The 15,291-nt window shown below is 38.9% G+C and overlaps 1 protein-coding gene across 19 annotated transcripts in view; it reads left to right on the top strand.

Moving 5' to 3' along the window:
• The window catches only part of LOC310892434 (uncharacterized protein), a 93,172-nt gene that overhangs the window by 35,880 nt on the left and 42,001 nt on the right, over positions 1–15,291 (top strand). For 9 of the 19 annotated variants that reach the window (XR_014578120.1, XR_014578126.1, XR_014578127.1 and 6 more), the window contains one exon: positions 580–679. The exons of 7 other annotated variants lie outside the window; for them this stretch is intronic. Coding sequence is in view for 3 of the 12 variants with exons in the window: in XM_083820208.1 (XP_083676334.1) it covers positions 580–679 (100 nt within the window). In the remaining 9 variants the exon portion in view is untranslated. Of the gene's footprint in view, positions 1–579; positions 680–4,624; positions 4,868–8,185; positions 8,275–15,291 lie in introns of all 19 variants that reach the window. 3 more of the 19 variants (XR_014578122.1, XR_014578124.1, XR_014578123.1) reach the window with 2 other exon arrangements.

Genomic DNA, 15,291 nt, shown 5'->3' with positions numbered 1-15,291 from the left:
AGCATATTTCTACTTATGTTTTTGTATTCAATGAAAAAGCAATTCCTAAGATCAGGAATGAAAGTACTAGGTTGCCTGCACTAATTATATGTGAAGAAAGCACCAAAGGAAGAGAAGATAATAATTCTTGGGATTGGTTCCTTTAGGAAATTAGATATCATAAGAGATTTTGAAAGGCTAATCATCCTAACTCATGCAAATGAACTCCAGTACTCCTCGTTATTATATTTTTATTGAGAAAATAAGATCTACTTGTTTTTAAAGGTGATTATTTTAATAATTTAAGAACTGTGGAGACATTAAATATACATGTTCGGTAATCAATTTCCTTCTCTCTAAATTCAGATGTTACTTAGTGCTGTATCTAACCATATTCAGTTGTGAAAGGGGATTTTGATTATCACTTGCGGTCTGTATAATGTGGCATTGCTGACTGAATCAAATGTAATAGCAATGGTTGGCCTTCAGGACCTAACTATTATGATTCAATCTGTTATTCACAATTGAAAATGAGTGCCCAGGTGGCTAAAGCATCTAATAACCGGGAGTTCATTTTTCTCTGTAATCCTACATTTTTAGGAAGAGTCTAAAAAGCAGAGAGCTCAGACCTGTATCTCAGTCCTTCAGTTATTGAAGAAGCAACAGTTCTTCCCTCCTTTCACCCAAATTATCCTGGCAGGTATGTGAAAAAAAAAAAAAAATCAAATCTTTGCATTTGGAAATGACAGCTACATTTCTACACCATTATTTGCCTTCAAGCTGTGTTCCTCTGCCTACCCATATCTTTATTCTAGATTCTGTCATATTTTCAGCAATTCAGAGTGCTCATTTTGAAAGATGCCAGACTTGGCACAGGCAGTTATAATTCATGATACTGGATAGGGTAAAGGGAAGAGAATTTTTTGTTAATACTTTTTTTCAATTCCAAATTGGAATAGACAAATAGAAGCAAAGTTTTAGTAAACTAAGAACAGACTTTGAAATATTTCACTGTAACATACATACTTATGCATAACATACACATTTATATATAGATGTATGCATTTCCTTGCAAAATGCAATTTCTGGGTTTAAGACTATGTTAATTTTTAAAACTTCTGAGGGTGTTTATTTTTCATACTTGGGAATGTTTAGGTATTTATCCCCAGTATTTGCATTGCATGCAGCAGAGTTCCCTACAGGCTCTGAATTACTGGGTGTTAAATGGAACAATCCTTTAGTTCCTCCTACATGCAGAGAGTCATTTGTGAGCAAGGAATTAAAAAGTCTGGGTTCTAATATAACAGCTGGCAATTCAACACTGTGTTTCATTCATTCAATTAAACCACACAGTATGATTTTGAATCCAGTCCAAGTCCTATCCTGAAAGAATATAAGTCTTTCACTGAGAGTTTGATGTAGTCCTCAGTGACTTGCAGCTATCAAATAAATTGCAGCTACCACCACCCTAGAAGATTTATGACCTTCACTCTAAACTTGACTACAGCTCTTAAGTCCAGAGTTTTAGAGGACTGAGTCTCTGACACTCACTAAGTTGATGGGCTGTATTTGTCAAGCTGACTAATCTCTTAAAGGATTGATGTGAATCATTCTTCAAAGGACTGGTAGAGTGATGCTGGATGTCAAATATGAAACAGGTCTTTCATCACTGGGGATAACCAGTCCAGTGCCAGGCACATAGCAGCAAAATACTCTGACATAAAATAACAACTTACAACATTGGCAGGCACAAGAACAACAAAATTTGTTTTTCTTTCACCACACAAACTGAAATGATAGGTATCAGGATGGTGTGAAAAGTCTCCCTCATTCACTTATGGGTCAAGAAATGAATTTATGTAAAGTGATCGTGTCTCTTTCTGTATCAGTTGGTCTTTCTGACTTTGTCCGAGGCCACCTTACCTGCATGGACTCTGTATTAATTGATCCAAGGAATTACTTTCCACATATTCACATGAAACAAGCAAACAAACAAAACCCACCAGCTACCTTTATTACTGCACAACATTTTTTTCTAGATGCTACTTTTATTTTTTCTTTTACTTGTTTTGCCCCATTTCTCTTCAAGTTGCATTGAGACAGTTCAAAAGCATAAGGCTAAACTGACTGAATGGATATACAGTTTTCTTTTTCCAACATGTTTTCATAGGCATATCAAGATAAGGTCTAGAAACTCTATTGCAAAATAATCTCACTTGTTTTTTTCCAAATCCCTAACAGGTTTCAAATGTACATTCTTCTCTGTAAAAATCCTGTATTCTGTCACATAACTTCAAATAGCTTTGTAGGTCTCTTCCATGCTTCATTATCTATGCCCTGTTTTTATCTAAATTATTTAAATCTCTCTGTTTTTCGTCTACATGTGAACTTTTTCTTTACACACTGGAGATTTTGAGAAAACAGGCTCTTTCAATGTTAGTATTGCTGCTAATTTTTTTGTTTACTGAGATCAAAAATCAAACTTAAAATCAAGCAGAAGTTAATAAAAGCACAGCAGGAAAACTCAGAATTCTTTAGTTGGTGTTATCTAGAGGCTCATCTCTGTGACATGACCACATTTAGATAACACCATCAGAAACTTTCATTAATTTATCCTTTTTGACTTTATTATGTTGTCAGACTGCATGTAGACATTGTGGTTTCTATGAGAGTGTAGTAGGACAAATAAGGATGCTGTCATTCCTATCAGCCAAACTGCTTAGTGCACTCTCAGCTTACATCATCTACTCTTTCAGTTTTATAAACTTGTTTTTCACACAGCATTCATCATGGAGGAAAATGATACAGCCAGGATGTAGTTAGAATATGATGACAACTTTCTTTCCAAAAATAAGCAAAAAAGTGGCATTCTTTCATGATTTTGCATGGTAGCGTACTCTCTTACCTGCAAAAAGTATGTCTTTGGAACCATCTCCTGTTTTATTTGCACTTCTTCATTGTCAGTGAGAGCCTGCAGGCAGACACAGCTTTAACAGTGAATCTTCCAAGAACAGAGCTGCTAGCAGTTTTCTAAATATCATCCTGGGAAACAAGTTAATTTAGAAGTACTGAGATTTATTTTAATTGAAGGAGGAATTTGTCAGATCTACCTAATCTGGCTTTGGTTTATCTGTTTACATAGTATTGTGTCACAGAAGTTTAGTGCAGGTCTACACAATAGCCACCTTCAGCTTTCAGAACAATAAGGAACTGAACTTATTTAGACTAATCAAATTTGATCATGTATTATATGATCAGTTATTATTCTTTCAGTACTTGGAAATTCTTACAGTGGCTTTTTGATACATGTAAGAAGCTTGGCTCCTTTTCACAATCATTGGTATTGGTGTGACTGATTAGAAACATTAAGGCAAAAATTTGAAAAAAGAAAGACCCCTCATGGGATATTTATTCCTGATTCAGTGAAAAGTGAACTCTTCCTACAAACAGGAAAGGCATTGCCTTCACAGCAGACACAGGACTGGGCATCAGACAGCATATTATCAATCATATATGGACCTGAAGGGAGGGTGCATAGAGGACGGAACGAGGCTCTTATTCGTTGTGCCCAGTGCAAGACAAGAGGCAATGTGCACAAAATGGAACATGGGAGGTTCCTTCTGAACACCAGGAAGCGCTGTGGTGGTGACTGAGCACTGGCACAGGCTGCCCGGGGAGGTGGTGGAGTCTCCCTCCTTGAAGATCTTCAAAAGCCACCTGGACAACCTTCTCTGGGTGTCCCTGCTTGAGCAGGGGGTTGGACCATATGGGCGCCAAGGTCCCTTCTAGCCATAGCCCTTCTGTGATACTGTGACTCTTTGAAACACACATGAGAAAGGGGACTAAGGAAGAGAAGTGTCTCTGATCACAATTTCCTTTCTTCACTGTGTTTTTTAATGGCAGTGAAGGGGCTTTCCACCCTCTAAATATGTGTGAAGAGAAGTGCAGTAAGGCTGGTGAGAACCTTACTTTCCATTTGGTGGACAGAAAGCTATGAAGAAAATAGGAAAAACAAACAAAAAAACCCAAAAAACTATGCTTTTTCACTGTCTTTTCCTAGATTTGGTGCCATCATCTTTTTTACTTTCTCCCCTTTGGCTAACCTATACAAAGTGTATAGCCTCAGACTATAACCTATACAAAGTGTATAGCCTCAGACTGTATAACCTTGGCAGGAGGAATAGTTTTTTGATACCTGAATCATATGGAAAATAGGAAATGAGGTTAGTGAAGTCTAGGACTCGAAAAGCTGGGACTCTGGTTTCTCTAGCACAGGATAGTGCATCCTTTTCCTCTTTGTTAATCTCCGCAGGTATTCTTCTCATTTAGTAGTGGGAGTAATTTTCATTTAACAAGAAAGAAACTACATAGTGCCATCCCCCCATACCCTTGACACATTTGATGTTATAATCCTAACACTTCATCCCAGAATGATGTGTGCTCATAACGGGCAGCAGCTGAGATAAAAGCTGACATCTGGGTCTCAACAAGTTGCTGTTACTAGAGAAGCTTAGCAATATTTATCATCTTCTTCTGTGTGTCTTCAAAAAATGAGATTATCTCAATGGTGAACAAGGGAGGTCAAATCTGCTCAGTATGTTCAACCTAGAATGCCATCATGTGACAATATCTGCTTACCTTACAGGCTAAACTTGTGGTGAAATTCTAGGTGCTTCATGAAGTAAGTGCCTGTTTTCCCCACACAGTGTGTCAATGGAGAGAAGTCACATAGGAATTCCTGTCTGCCACATGAAACCAATAGTCTCGGTGTCTAAACTCGGTCAAGAAAAACTCTTCTCTTAGGCTTTCAAAGACAACTCTCGCTTCCATGGCCAAGGTGGAGAACTTACTCTTTAAGCATCGGTGCTGAAATTAAGAAACAAGTGAGGTATGGGATCTGTCTGCCTGATGCAGGACTGGCACCCATTTCATGCAGCCCAGGTCTAAAAAAAGAGCTTTCCTCTCCTCATCCTGCATTTCCCGCTGTCCCTCTTCCTTTAGCTCTCTGCACCTAGTCTGCTCTCTTGAGTTTCTTGCTCTGTTTCTCTTTTCTCACCAGCATTTTCTCTCCACTGCCCCTCTGTTCTCTCTGCTTCTGCCAATCCCCACTGTGTGCAGCAGTGTCAGACTGCAGGATTTCGTTACACTCAGGCGATGATGTGTTTAAGGTTGTACTGACCTTAGGGGTTTGGGAGGGCCACATGTCACAGCTTGTGGCACGCTGGGTGGAAGTCACTGTGTGGATGCTGAAGATCAGGGAGCAGGGTAAGGTGTTATCGCAGGGCCCCCCAGGGGCACTGAAGCTCTGCCAGGATGACTCCCAGGTTTGCTGCGCTCGCAGTAGCAGGGCAAACATAATACCGAGAGCCAGATCTGTTTCTGGGATGGGGTTTTCATTCATGCTGCAAAAAAGGAGGTGGTTTTAAAGGGAAGTGAGGAAGGTGAAATACTTGACTGTTTCTGATAGTCATAGGTAGTTGTAGATAGAATTAACTGAAAGCTTATTAGATTGAAAGGAAAGTGGTGAATAAAGGAACAGTTTTTTTTTTTTGTTTTTTTTTTTAAACGGCTTTGTAGCCATTTCCTGAAATATTTTGGTGTACGTTTTTGTGCTTCAAGTTTTTCTGGGTTCATGACCAGTCCAACTAGATACATGTGCTACAGCTGCTCTCATCTTCACCACTTTATACTATGCTTGTGCAGAATTACCTGTCGATAGTTTTCTTCATATATCTACAGAGGTCTTCTCCAACTGATGATATTCCCTGATGCAAGGACCAAAAAAAATGTAACTTGGCACCTTCTGAAGACAATATAATATAAGTTATAAGTTAATTGTTGCTTTTTGTTTTCAGTGGTATCCTGCCCTTTTCTTAGAAGAAAGAATATTTTAGGCCTGGGTTATAGCTATCCACATGGCATATGGCATAAACTTGTACCTGCAGGCTGTAGCCTCATGTCTCATACAGCACTGAGCTGCACGCTCTCAGTCCAAGCACTGAATGGAGAGAGTCTTTTAATTAATACTTGTTACCCAGTTAACAGCAGCCGAGCCCAAGCTGAAAACATAGATGGGCAAGAGTGGGTGCAGAAAATCAGATCTCCAAGGTTTGATTCATGCTTAAATGCTGCAAAACGTTTCCTGCAGCTATGGCAATGCAAAGCAGCAAGAAGCCAGAGTAACAGTCTCCTGGGGTGGTCTCCTGCTGCTCAGACTCAGCTGATGCAAGTGTATAGAGCATACTGAAAATGTTTCCTTGCTTACCTGTTATTTCTGGCATTTTACATACAACTGGGAATTACAGAGTAATGGGCTATATTTCAGTTGCATTCTCCACCAGCTCAGGAATAAGCCTGTTCCAAACTCATGCCCTTCTTTTCACCTTCACAAGGCGACAATTGATTATTTACAGCATAAAACAGAGGAACTTTGTAAAAGGCAAGCCATTCTCCTTTCACATGAGTTGTAGCCCCATGAGGCTTCTGCCAACCCTGTAGAGAAAGCTTTTCGTGATCTCTTCCAAAGTCACACAGTAAGCCCATAACAATTTTTTGCCAGTTTGTAAGAGGATGACACTAGGTACAGTTAAAAATGAACATTTTAATGAATAATTTGCATGAAAATATTCCCATTTTACCTATACCAAGAAACGAATGAAAGGCAGAGAAATAAAAATCAATACAATATCACAGTCTGAGAAAAATATCCCTGCTAGTGTTGGAAAGGAAAGGAAAGGAAAGGAAAGGAAAGGAAAGGAAAGGAAAGGAAAGGAAAGGAAAGGAAAGGAAAGGAAAGGAAAGGAAAGGAAAGGAAAGGAAAGGAAAGGAAAGGAAAGGAAAGGAAAGGAAAGGAAAGGAAAGGAAAGGAAAGGAAAGGAAAGGAAAGGAAAGGAAAGGAAAGGAAAGGAAAGGAAAGGAAAGGAAAGGAAAGGAAAGGAAAGGAAAGGAAAGGAAAGGGAAAAACTCAGATCTAATAAACACAAAATATTAATTATGAATTGAATACATTATCAAAAGAAGAAAAAAAGAAAAAACAAAATACCTCTCTGATTGCTTTGCCAAAAGAGTTAGAGATTAAAGTCAGAAACAGATTGCAATCTAGTGACCTGCCTAAGAGGCAAATGAGTACAAAAAGAGATCAGCCATATTTAAATCAGAACTTGGGAAGTATTGAGATGACAGAAACCCATGAATTAATTTCTTTTAGAACTTTGAAAGTCTCTTAAATAGTTAATGACATTTGAACAATTCACGTATGGCATCATGATTTTAGAGCATACATAATTTTAAGGGTATTTCTGGATTTTTTTGCAAGGGAAAACCTTTTTTTTTTTTTTTTTTTTTTTTTTTAATGGAAGAAAAGCACTTTAGCCCATGGCACCAAATCCAGTATTAGAATTAGTTCTTCTATTCCTGTAAGCCAGTGAACTTTTAGTATTTTAGGAATGCTACATCTTTTAGAACTCTTGTCTGTATGAACATTTTCTTGCAAACCTGTTGTGTAATTTCCTGCCTATTGAGGAAGCAGGGAGAAATAAAAGGATGGCACTGAGATATCAGAGACAGCAGGAGGTACATAAGGGCACAGTACTGGGAAAATGAAAGGCAAGTGAATAGACAAGAATGGAGAAACATCAGGGAGACAAGCAAGGGGGAAAAGTAGAGAGGAACAAACACAGCAGGGGACTGAGCTTTGAAGAAAGGAAATGCCATAAAAACAAATGAGAAAAGGCACAATGGAAGAGGAAGGAAAATTGTTTCACTTGGTTGAAGCAGTGCAAAGCAGTCAGAAAGATGTGGATTTTCTTATTAAGGGGAGTCTTCAATAGCCACAAGGCCTATTAAGTGGCTCTGCCTCCTATTTTCCAGGTACACCTGTGGGAAGAAAAGTTCAAAAGGAGAGAGCAGGACAGAATTCATGCTCCTCTTTCTGATTTTTGGCTATCAGAGTTGCAGGATATACGGAAAATTATTTAAATCATGCCACAACCAATTCAAAATTCTGCTCTGGCTGGACTTCAGCCCAAGCTGCCACAGTATCCAAGAGGGAATTTAGAGCCTGGGTCCACCTTGTTCCAGGTCTTGGGGTCTCCTTTCGCAGCAGATAATAAGTATGGTTGTGTTGTTTAACATCTCTCTGTAAAATGCATTTTGTTCCTTTAACTGCAGTGGCACAAACAACTCATCTATGTATTTTTTTGTGCAGCTTTTATGAAAAACTAAAACATGTCAAGAACATCTATAAAATAGAAGCCAGGATGCGAAAATCATTTTCAGCATCCTTTTTCAGACCAGGTTGGTTCTCTGCCATTTTGGTTACCTACAAGAATACCTATAGCTATGATTAATATCCTTGTCATGCACTGTATGTTTACTATGATATGATAGCTGTAGTGAATGCCAGTTTTGTAAGTGGAAAATTCCTGGCTGAAATGCACATTTTTGGAGCTCCCATCCATATACATGGATAATTTAGGCACTCTTATAGAATTTCCCACAGTAGTAAGAATTGTGCTTCAGAGAATTAATATCATGGATCACGGCCCTTTTAGCTGCCTACATAGTGTTTTCGCCATGGATGGCTTAGCCACTGAAAAAGCACACTGGGTGTTACAGTACCTATCACGTTAACTCTGAAAAGTGGATGCAGGAGCACAGATTCTTCATTAGGGTAACTCCAGGGAAGTCAGGGGAGGAAAAGTAGGCTGTAACATCTGAGAGCTTTATTAGATTTGATGGACCAAATCTCTTTGATTCAGCTCAAGTGTTACATGGTTAAGAAAATTTCAGTTTTCTAGTTTCTAGACAATTTTTCCCCTGCCAGCTTTCTAAGTTAGATATTTGGCATATATGTCTTTTATATAACAATGTGTGTAAAGGCTTTGAATGGATTGTACTTATGCAGGAGAGCTCTGAGGTGTGAGAAGTTGGATGGATCCTTATTTTGCATGTATGAAGTACTGAGCTCAGGCACCTTTTCTGAGTTCATTATTGCTGTGATCTTACCATCTCATTTTTGTGCACACAGTTCATGATATTCCTTATATTCCAGCAACAAATTTATTTCTAGATTAATTCAAAAAATATATCAGTTGTCATAAAAATAATCTTCAAAGTCATGTTCACATTTGATATTAATATTAAATAACGGAATGATTACGCATACACAAAATAAAGACGTAGCACTAACAGTTTTTGTAGGACTAACCATCACTGGACTAGTAAGAAGAAATTACTTTGAAAACCATAGAAGGAACACAGTAAAGATGAAAAACTGCTATATGTCAAGGATGATCTCATAATTGAATTACAAGTGACTGGATTTCCAAATGAAGTGAGAGTAACAGGAAAGAATAGAACTCTTTTTTCATATCTGACACTTGCCATGAGATGTCTTTGTGAGACCTGAATATCACAGGTGGGATTCAGAGTCCATAGTAACTCATGGATTTTTTTCTGTTGATTTCATTAAGCTTTATCAAACCCCTATAATTTTTAAGTGATAGAGAAAAACTAAAATCTACCATGTAACTCAATTTTTGAAAAATAAAACTGAGTCTTGGTTTTGTTTAGGAGTCTTGAACTTTCATGAATGTAAAGCTCATATTTACTCTGCTTTATATTGCACCTTCAAAATGTGGAAACATCACAATATAATTTTATTTACAGGCTTCCTGACTAATCATATACAGAACACGATTTGTGCGAATTTAACTAAAATGGCATCGAGAGCAGTAGTTCTGTGTTCTCTCTTTCTTCATTACACACATAGGATTAGCAATAGCATCAGCCTGAGTAGTTTAATTCAGCATAATACCAGGATTTTAGTCCACTCTATGCAGACACAGTACCACTATCAGTATTTGTTATGGCCAAGTAGGGAATCTTGATTTAATAGTTGGTGGGCATATTCTGTGAAGACGTAAACAAGTGAAATTTTACTAGTTTCATTGGACCCAAGACAAATTACTCACGAGCTGAGTAATGCCGTATAATCTCACAGTCTCCAAATTTTCACTATTGAGTAGCAGCAGACTGAAGAGAACCTAAATAACAGGAGCTTTTGAGCTCAGGTATGGGCTACCTGTGGCTTTCAAACCAAGTATGGCCATTAGCAGGTCAAGCACAGCTACTATATTTGTAAACATACTCTTTCCTTGCTAACTGGCAGAGGAACAAACTGAGTGCCTGCTGTAGGAGGAAAAGAGCCAGTGGGAACTGCTTAGACTGGTGTTGCCAAATTATCCAGCAACATGTGGGAATGCTGAGACCGGTGTCGCAAGACAACAGTGGGAGTCTTTCGGAGTCTGACATCTGTATTTGCAACACTCCCTGTAATCTTGGATCTCTGGGAGGCGTGCTATGTGTTCTGCTGTTTTTGCCCATGTGGATATGATGATGTGTGGGTTGGGGGATCATGAAGGCTATCTGCTCTTTTTTTAGCTTAGGTGGGCAAATGTAAAACCCACTTGTGTCACTGAAGAAGTTCTCACTGTCTTCAGTGCTTGTTTTGCTTGGGCTCTGAGTCAGAATGACACACACGTGGTGGGGATGTGCCTATACTTTGAATCTACTTGAAGCAGTTACACTTACCTGGTTCAAATGAACACAGGAAACTCAGCATGAGGTTTTCAATTAATTCTGGAGGAGTCATGCAAAGGAAACTCCCTAATGATCTGCTTGTATATATGTATATATATAACGTCACTAAACCAGAGTTTTCTTGCCCTTAATAAAGTGTTGGTGATGAAGAAAGGATAGGTATAAATTCATTACCCCACCCCTTGTTTTCTGCTTCTCCATGGTGGTTCAATATCAATAGGTAGCTAAGTTCCACCACATCACTCTCTCACTGCCCAACCTCAACAGAACAGGGGGAGAAAATATGATATTAAAAAAAAAAAAAAAGCTTGTAGGTTGAAATAAGGACAGGGAGACCACTCATTCATTGCCATCACAGGCAAATCACATTCAGCATAAGGGAAATTAGTGTAATTTATTGCCTACCAATAACAAACTAGAGCAGTGAGAAACTAAAAGCAAACTAAAAACACCTTATCTGCATACACCTTCTTCCACCTCCCCGCCCCAAATGGCACAGAGGAATGGGGAATGGGGGCTGCGGTCAGTCCCTGACGCTTTGTCTCCGCTGCTCCTTCACGGTCCCTCTCTGCCCCTGCTCCCCGTGGGGTCCCTCCCACGGGATGCCGTCCTTCCCGAACTGAGGCTGCAGGGGCTGCCCACAGGCAGCAGCTCTTCAAGAACTGCTCCCACATGGCTCCGTACCACAGGGTCCATACTTCAGGAATGGAGTATTCCTGCGGGGGCTCTCCATGGGCTGCAGCCTCCTCCAGGCCCCATCCACCTGCTCCACCGGGGGCTCCTCCATGGGCTGCAGCGTGGAGATCTGCTCCACCATAGTTTACCATGGAACCTGGAGCACCTTCTCCCCCTCATTCTTCACTAACCTTGTTGTCTGCAAGGTTGTTTCTTTCACATTTTCTCAAGCCTCTCTCCCAGCTGCTGTTGCACAGCAGTGTTTTTTTGTGTGTTTGGTTTTTTTTTGTTGTTGTTTGTTTTTTCCCTTTCTTTTTTGAAATCTGCTCTCCCAGAGGCCCAACCAGCCTCGCTCACTGGCTCAGCTCCGGCCAGCAGCAGGTCCCTTTTGTAGCTGTCTGGAGCTGGCTCTGATCTGACATGGGGCAGCTGCCGGGCTCTGTTCACAGAGGCTGCCCCAGCCTCCCTTCCCACCATCAAATTGCTTCCCACCTTGCCACATACTACCAATACATTATCTTACATGATAGGCTGCTGACATGAGACAATTCTATCTTTAAGAGACAATAATATAATTATTAAATCTGTTATGGGCAGCAAGATTAAAGGCATTGAGACAGTATGAAGAGATGAAAAAAAGCATGTCCAGTAAGGTCTTCTAATGTTAAGATAAGGGAAGTATATTCTGTTGAAGGACGAAAATGAAAGGGTAAGAATCAAGTTTACACCTACTTTGTTCTTTGCCTAGGAGGCAATGTTTCTAGGGACTTAATAGTCTTTCTTGGATCAAGTGATTTAGCTGGAGAAAATGAACAAATGGCTGTCTTGAACAAATTCCCACAGAAAGCCCCAGTGCTACCCTGAGTAGCCAAGGCAAGGAAGAAGCTATGGACTTTCATTTTAGTCTTCATTGATTTGTGTGAGGTGCAGAGCTCAATAAGAGTGAATTCTGAGCCTTTACAAATCTTGTAAACTCTATTTTAAAGACTTGTAAGAGATGGCAAAGAAAAATGAAGACAGATAACCTTTTTCCTATTCTCTTCCGTAATGGATAACAAAGATGAACATGTCATTTCATCTCACAATGCCTTCCTGAATACATGACTTTAACAACAGTTTTGTTTCCTGTAAATCTTCAGCAATTTTGTGCTGCTACCTGATTTGCCTGACACACCTGCAGTTCTTGCTGTTTGTGCTGCCTCCACTGAGTTCTCAGAGGTATATTAACCTAAATAGCTTTGTAAAAGAGAAGTGTTAAAGGAGGTCTCTCAGTTAATGCAGGGGGGTTGGGAGGATACTTTATTCTCTCTCTTCTTTTTGCATGAAATTTGCAATACTAGCACTTTTCTGGGAAAAAGGGGGCTAATAGGTTCTAGCCTAGTAACCAAACAGTGTTTTCTTTCCTTGCTGAGAAGCACAATATTCCAAAATATCATTCATGCCCATAAGAATAGAAGTCTACTAGCATTATGCTTATTTTCCTTCACCAGATCATGGGTGCTAGGGAACCTTGTGCTACTCAAACAGAAAAATGAACAGAACTGAGGATTATAAGGGCTACAAGCAAGCACCTGAACATGAAAGGGGAATCAGATATCTCTAGGACTTTCATGCTGTTATTTTTCTTGAATACTTGTTTAGTCCCAATAATATGTAGATAGATAGATAGGTATGTTATGTGCAAGCTGAAGTGCTAAAGGCAGAGATGAAATTCAGCCAGGACATGTAGTGCAGTGAGTACTCTGAGTTTGCACTCTTCATTAGTATTTGACTACTGTGAAGCAAGGAAGTGAGAGAGAGTTCCTCAGGCAAGAAAAGGATGTAACTAGGTGGCAAAAGATGGCAGCTTTCTCCCTATAGAAGGATGTTGCTGTATTATTTTGCCTCCTTTATCAGGTGGCAGCTAACATAAGGGAGCGAATGCAGCTGTTTGCAATGTGCCTGGCAATTACCCATCATCTTTGTATGGTTGTAACTGGGAGGGGAAACAAAAATAGTTAGAATACTTTAAATGGCATCATTGGATAAGGCTTGTTATTAAAGCTACTGCAGGTGTGGACTGATTTGCTCAGCCCTTTTCTCCATGAAGCAAAGCCTTGGCCAACTACTGGAAAACCATTAGTGCTGTGGGATGACATTTTGTGTTCATTTTGTTCAATAGTAATGACTTATAAATTACTGTCACACTAAATATAAGGCCCACTATTACAAAATACCACCCTAATCCTTCTCCCATTGTGGCTGCTAGAAAAGCTCTTATTGGTTTAAACAGGAACTGTATAAAGCCCTCTGATTGTAGTGGGGAGTCAGGAGTAATTTATGCCACCTACTGATCAACCAATAGTCTCTGGTGGTTTTTCTTTGTGTTTGGAATAAGGGAACACAGAAGATTTTCTATTTAAGATAGTGCAATTGTAAGGCTGCTGAGATTAAGCTGTTTTGTGGCATTCTTATTTGATAGTGGATAATACTAATAATAGGATTTAGTTGTACTTTCTGCATTCATTAAGTTCTTCGAAGAAGACCTGAAAATGAGTTACATATTTATGATGTTCTTGAGCAAGCTTATTATAAATGTTTATCAATAATGTTGAACTTTGAGGAAGAATTCTGTCAGGTAGAATTCTGTCAGGTTATTTAAGAGGACATTTAAGGTTTTCATTACAATTTTTTGTTTCAGTTGTCTGAAGTTCTATAGTTATTCCATGAAACCTTTTAATTCAGCACATACCCCACTTCATATATATGCTTCATATGTATATATATATATGAACAACCTAATTCAGTAGTTCTCCTTGTGGCTTTCGTCCTCCCAAAAATACATTATTGACTCAAATAAGCTAAAACTACAGCAAAAATAAGCTTTAAAAAATTAGCCTAGGAGGCTAATTAGGAGGACGGCTTTGCTTAAGCCTCATAGGATCAAAAGAGTACACAGATTGGATAGGCTTTTTAATGGGAGCACGAGGGCCTGCCTGTTTTCTGCAGTCTTTTCCTTTATGCTTTGCCAGTTCTACAATTGTTGGGTTAAGGATGTTAGAAGGTCTATTCCTTTTAGTATTTGTCTATGGATATATTTTCCATGAATATGTCTAATACCCCCCTTTTTTTTAATCTGCTGTTATTATCTGCCTCCATGGCTTCCCATGAAAACAAAATTCAGGTCACCATTTTCTTTGTAAAGAAGCATTTTGCATTCACATCTATACTGAACCGATATTTCTACTTTTAGTGATCACCCTGTACTTTCAGTATTGCAAAATTTAACAAATAAGGTTCTGTTATCAGTTTATCCTTTAACAATTTTTCAAAAATCCCAGTCACATCTCCTTAGACTTCTCCCCTTCATATTGAAGTCTCAGCCTTTTTTTACTTGTCCTTACAAAGGATCTGTTCCATCTTCCTACTCATTTTAGGTGTCCTCACTGTTTCTCTTTCTGATTCCACTATGTCTTAAGATATGAAGGGTTCCACAGTTTTCTGTTTAACTAGCCTGAACTTTTAAGACAGTGGGCCCTAAACAACCTCTGCTATTTTTTTCTAAGTTAAGATTTTTCAATGCGTTAAAGGAACACTCTTCCACTAATTTGTATCGCTAAATAACGAGGATGACAGGAAGAAGGACTAGAGAATAAAGAGAAGAATCAGAGAAAAAAAATTGCTATAATTCTTATGCTTGGTTTTCAAGTTAAACTCAAAAGATAGAATCATAGAATCATTTAGATTGGAAAATACCTTCAAGATTAACACGTCCAACCATCCACCTGATCTACCAATGATATTAAATGGAAAGTATACATGTACATAAGGTCATACAGGCCTGTTCCCTTGAGACATTCATCTTCTCTTCTCAGAAACATCACATCTTATGTCTCATTAGTCCTTAGATCACTTGTATATGTACAGTTTTGCATTAGTAATTGCTAAACAGAGCTCCCTCAGACCTAGGACTGACCATTTGCACTGGAATCCAAATGAGATGAAAACCTCACAAGTGAGTGAGTTAGGAACACGAGGCTGTTGTTTCATGGGAAC

The sequence above is a fragment of the Anser anser genome, assembly GCF_964211835.1.
Source record: "Anser anser genome assembly, chromosome: 1".
Taxonomy (NCBI): Eukaryota; Metazoa; Chordata; class Aves; order Anseriformes; family Anatidae; genus Anser; species Anser anser.
Note: the sequence above shows the minus strand (reverse complement) of the source record. Positions and strands in the feature narration are given on the sequence as shown.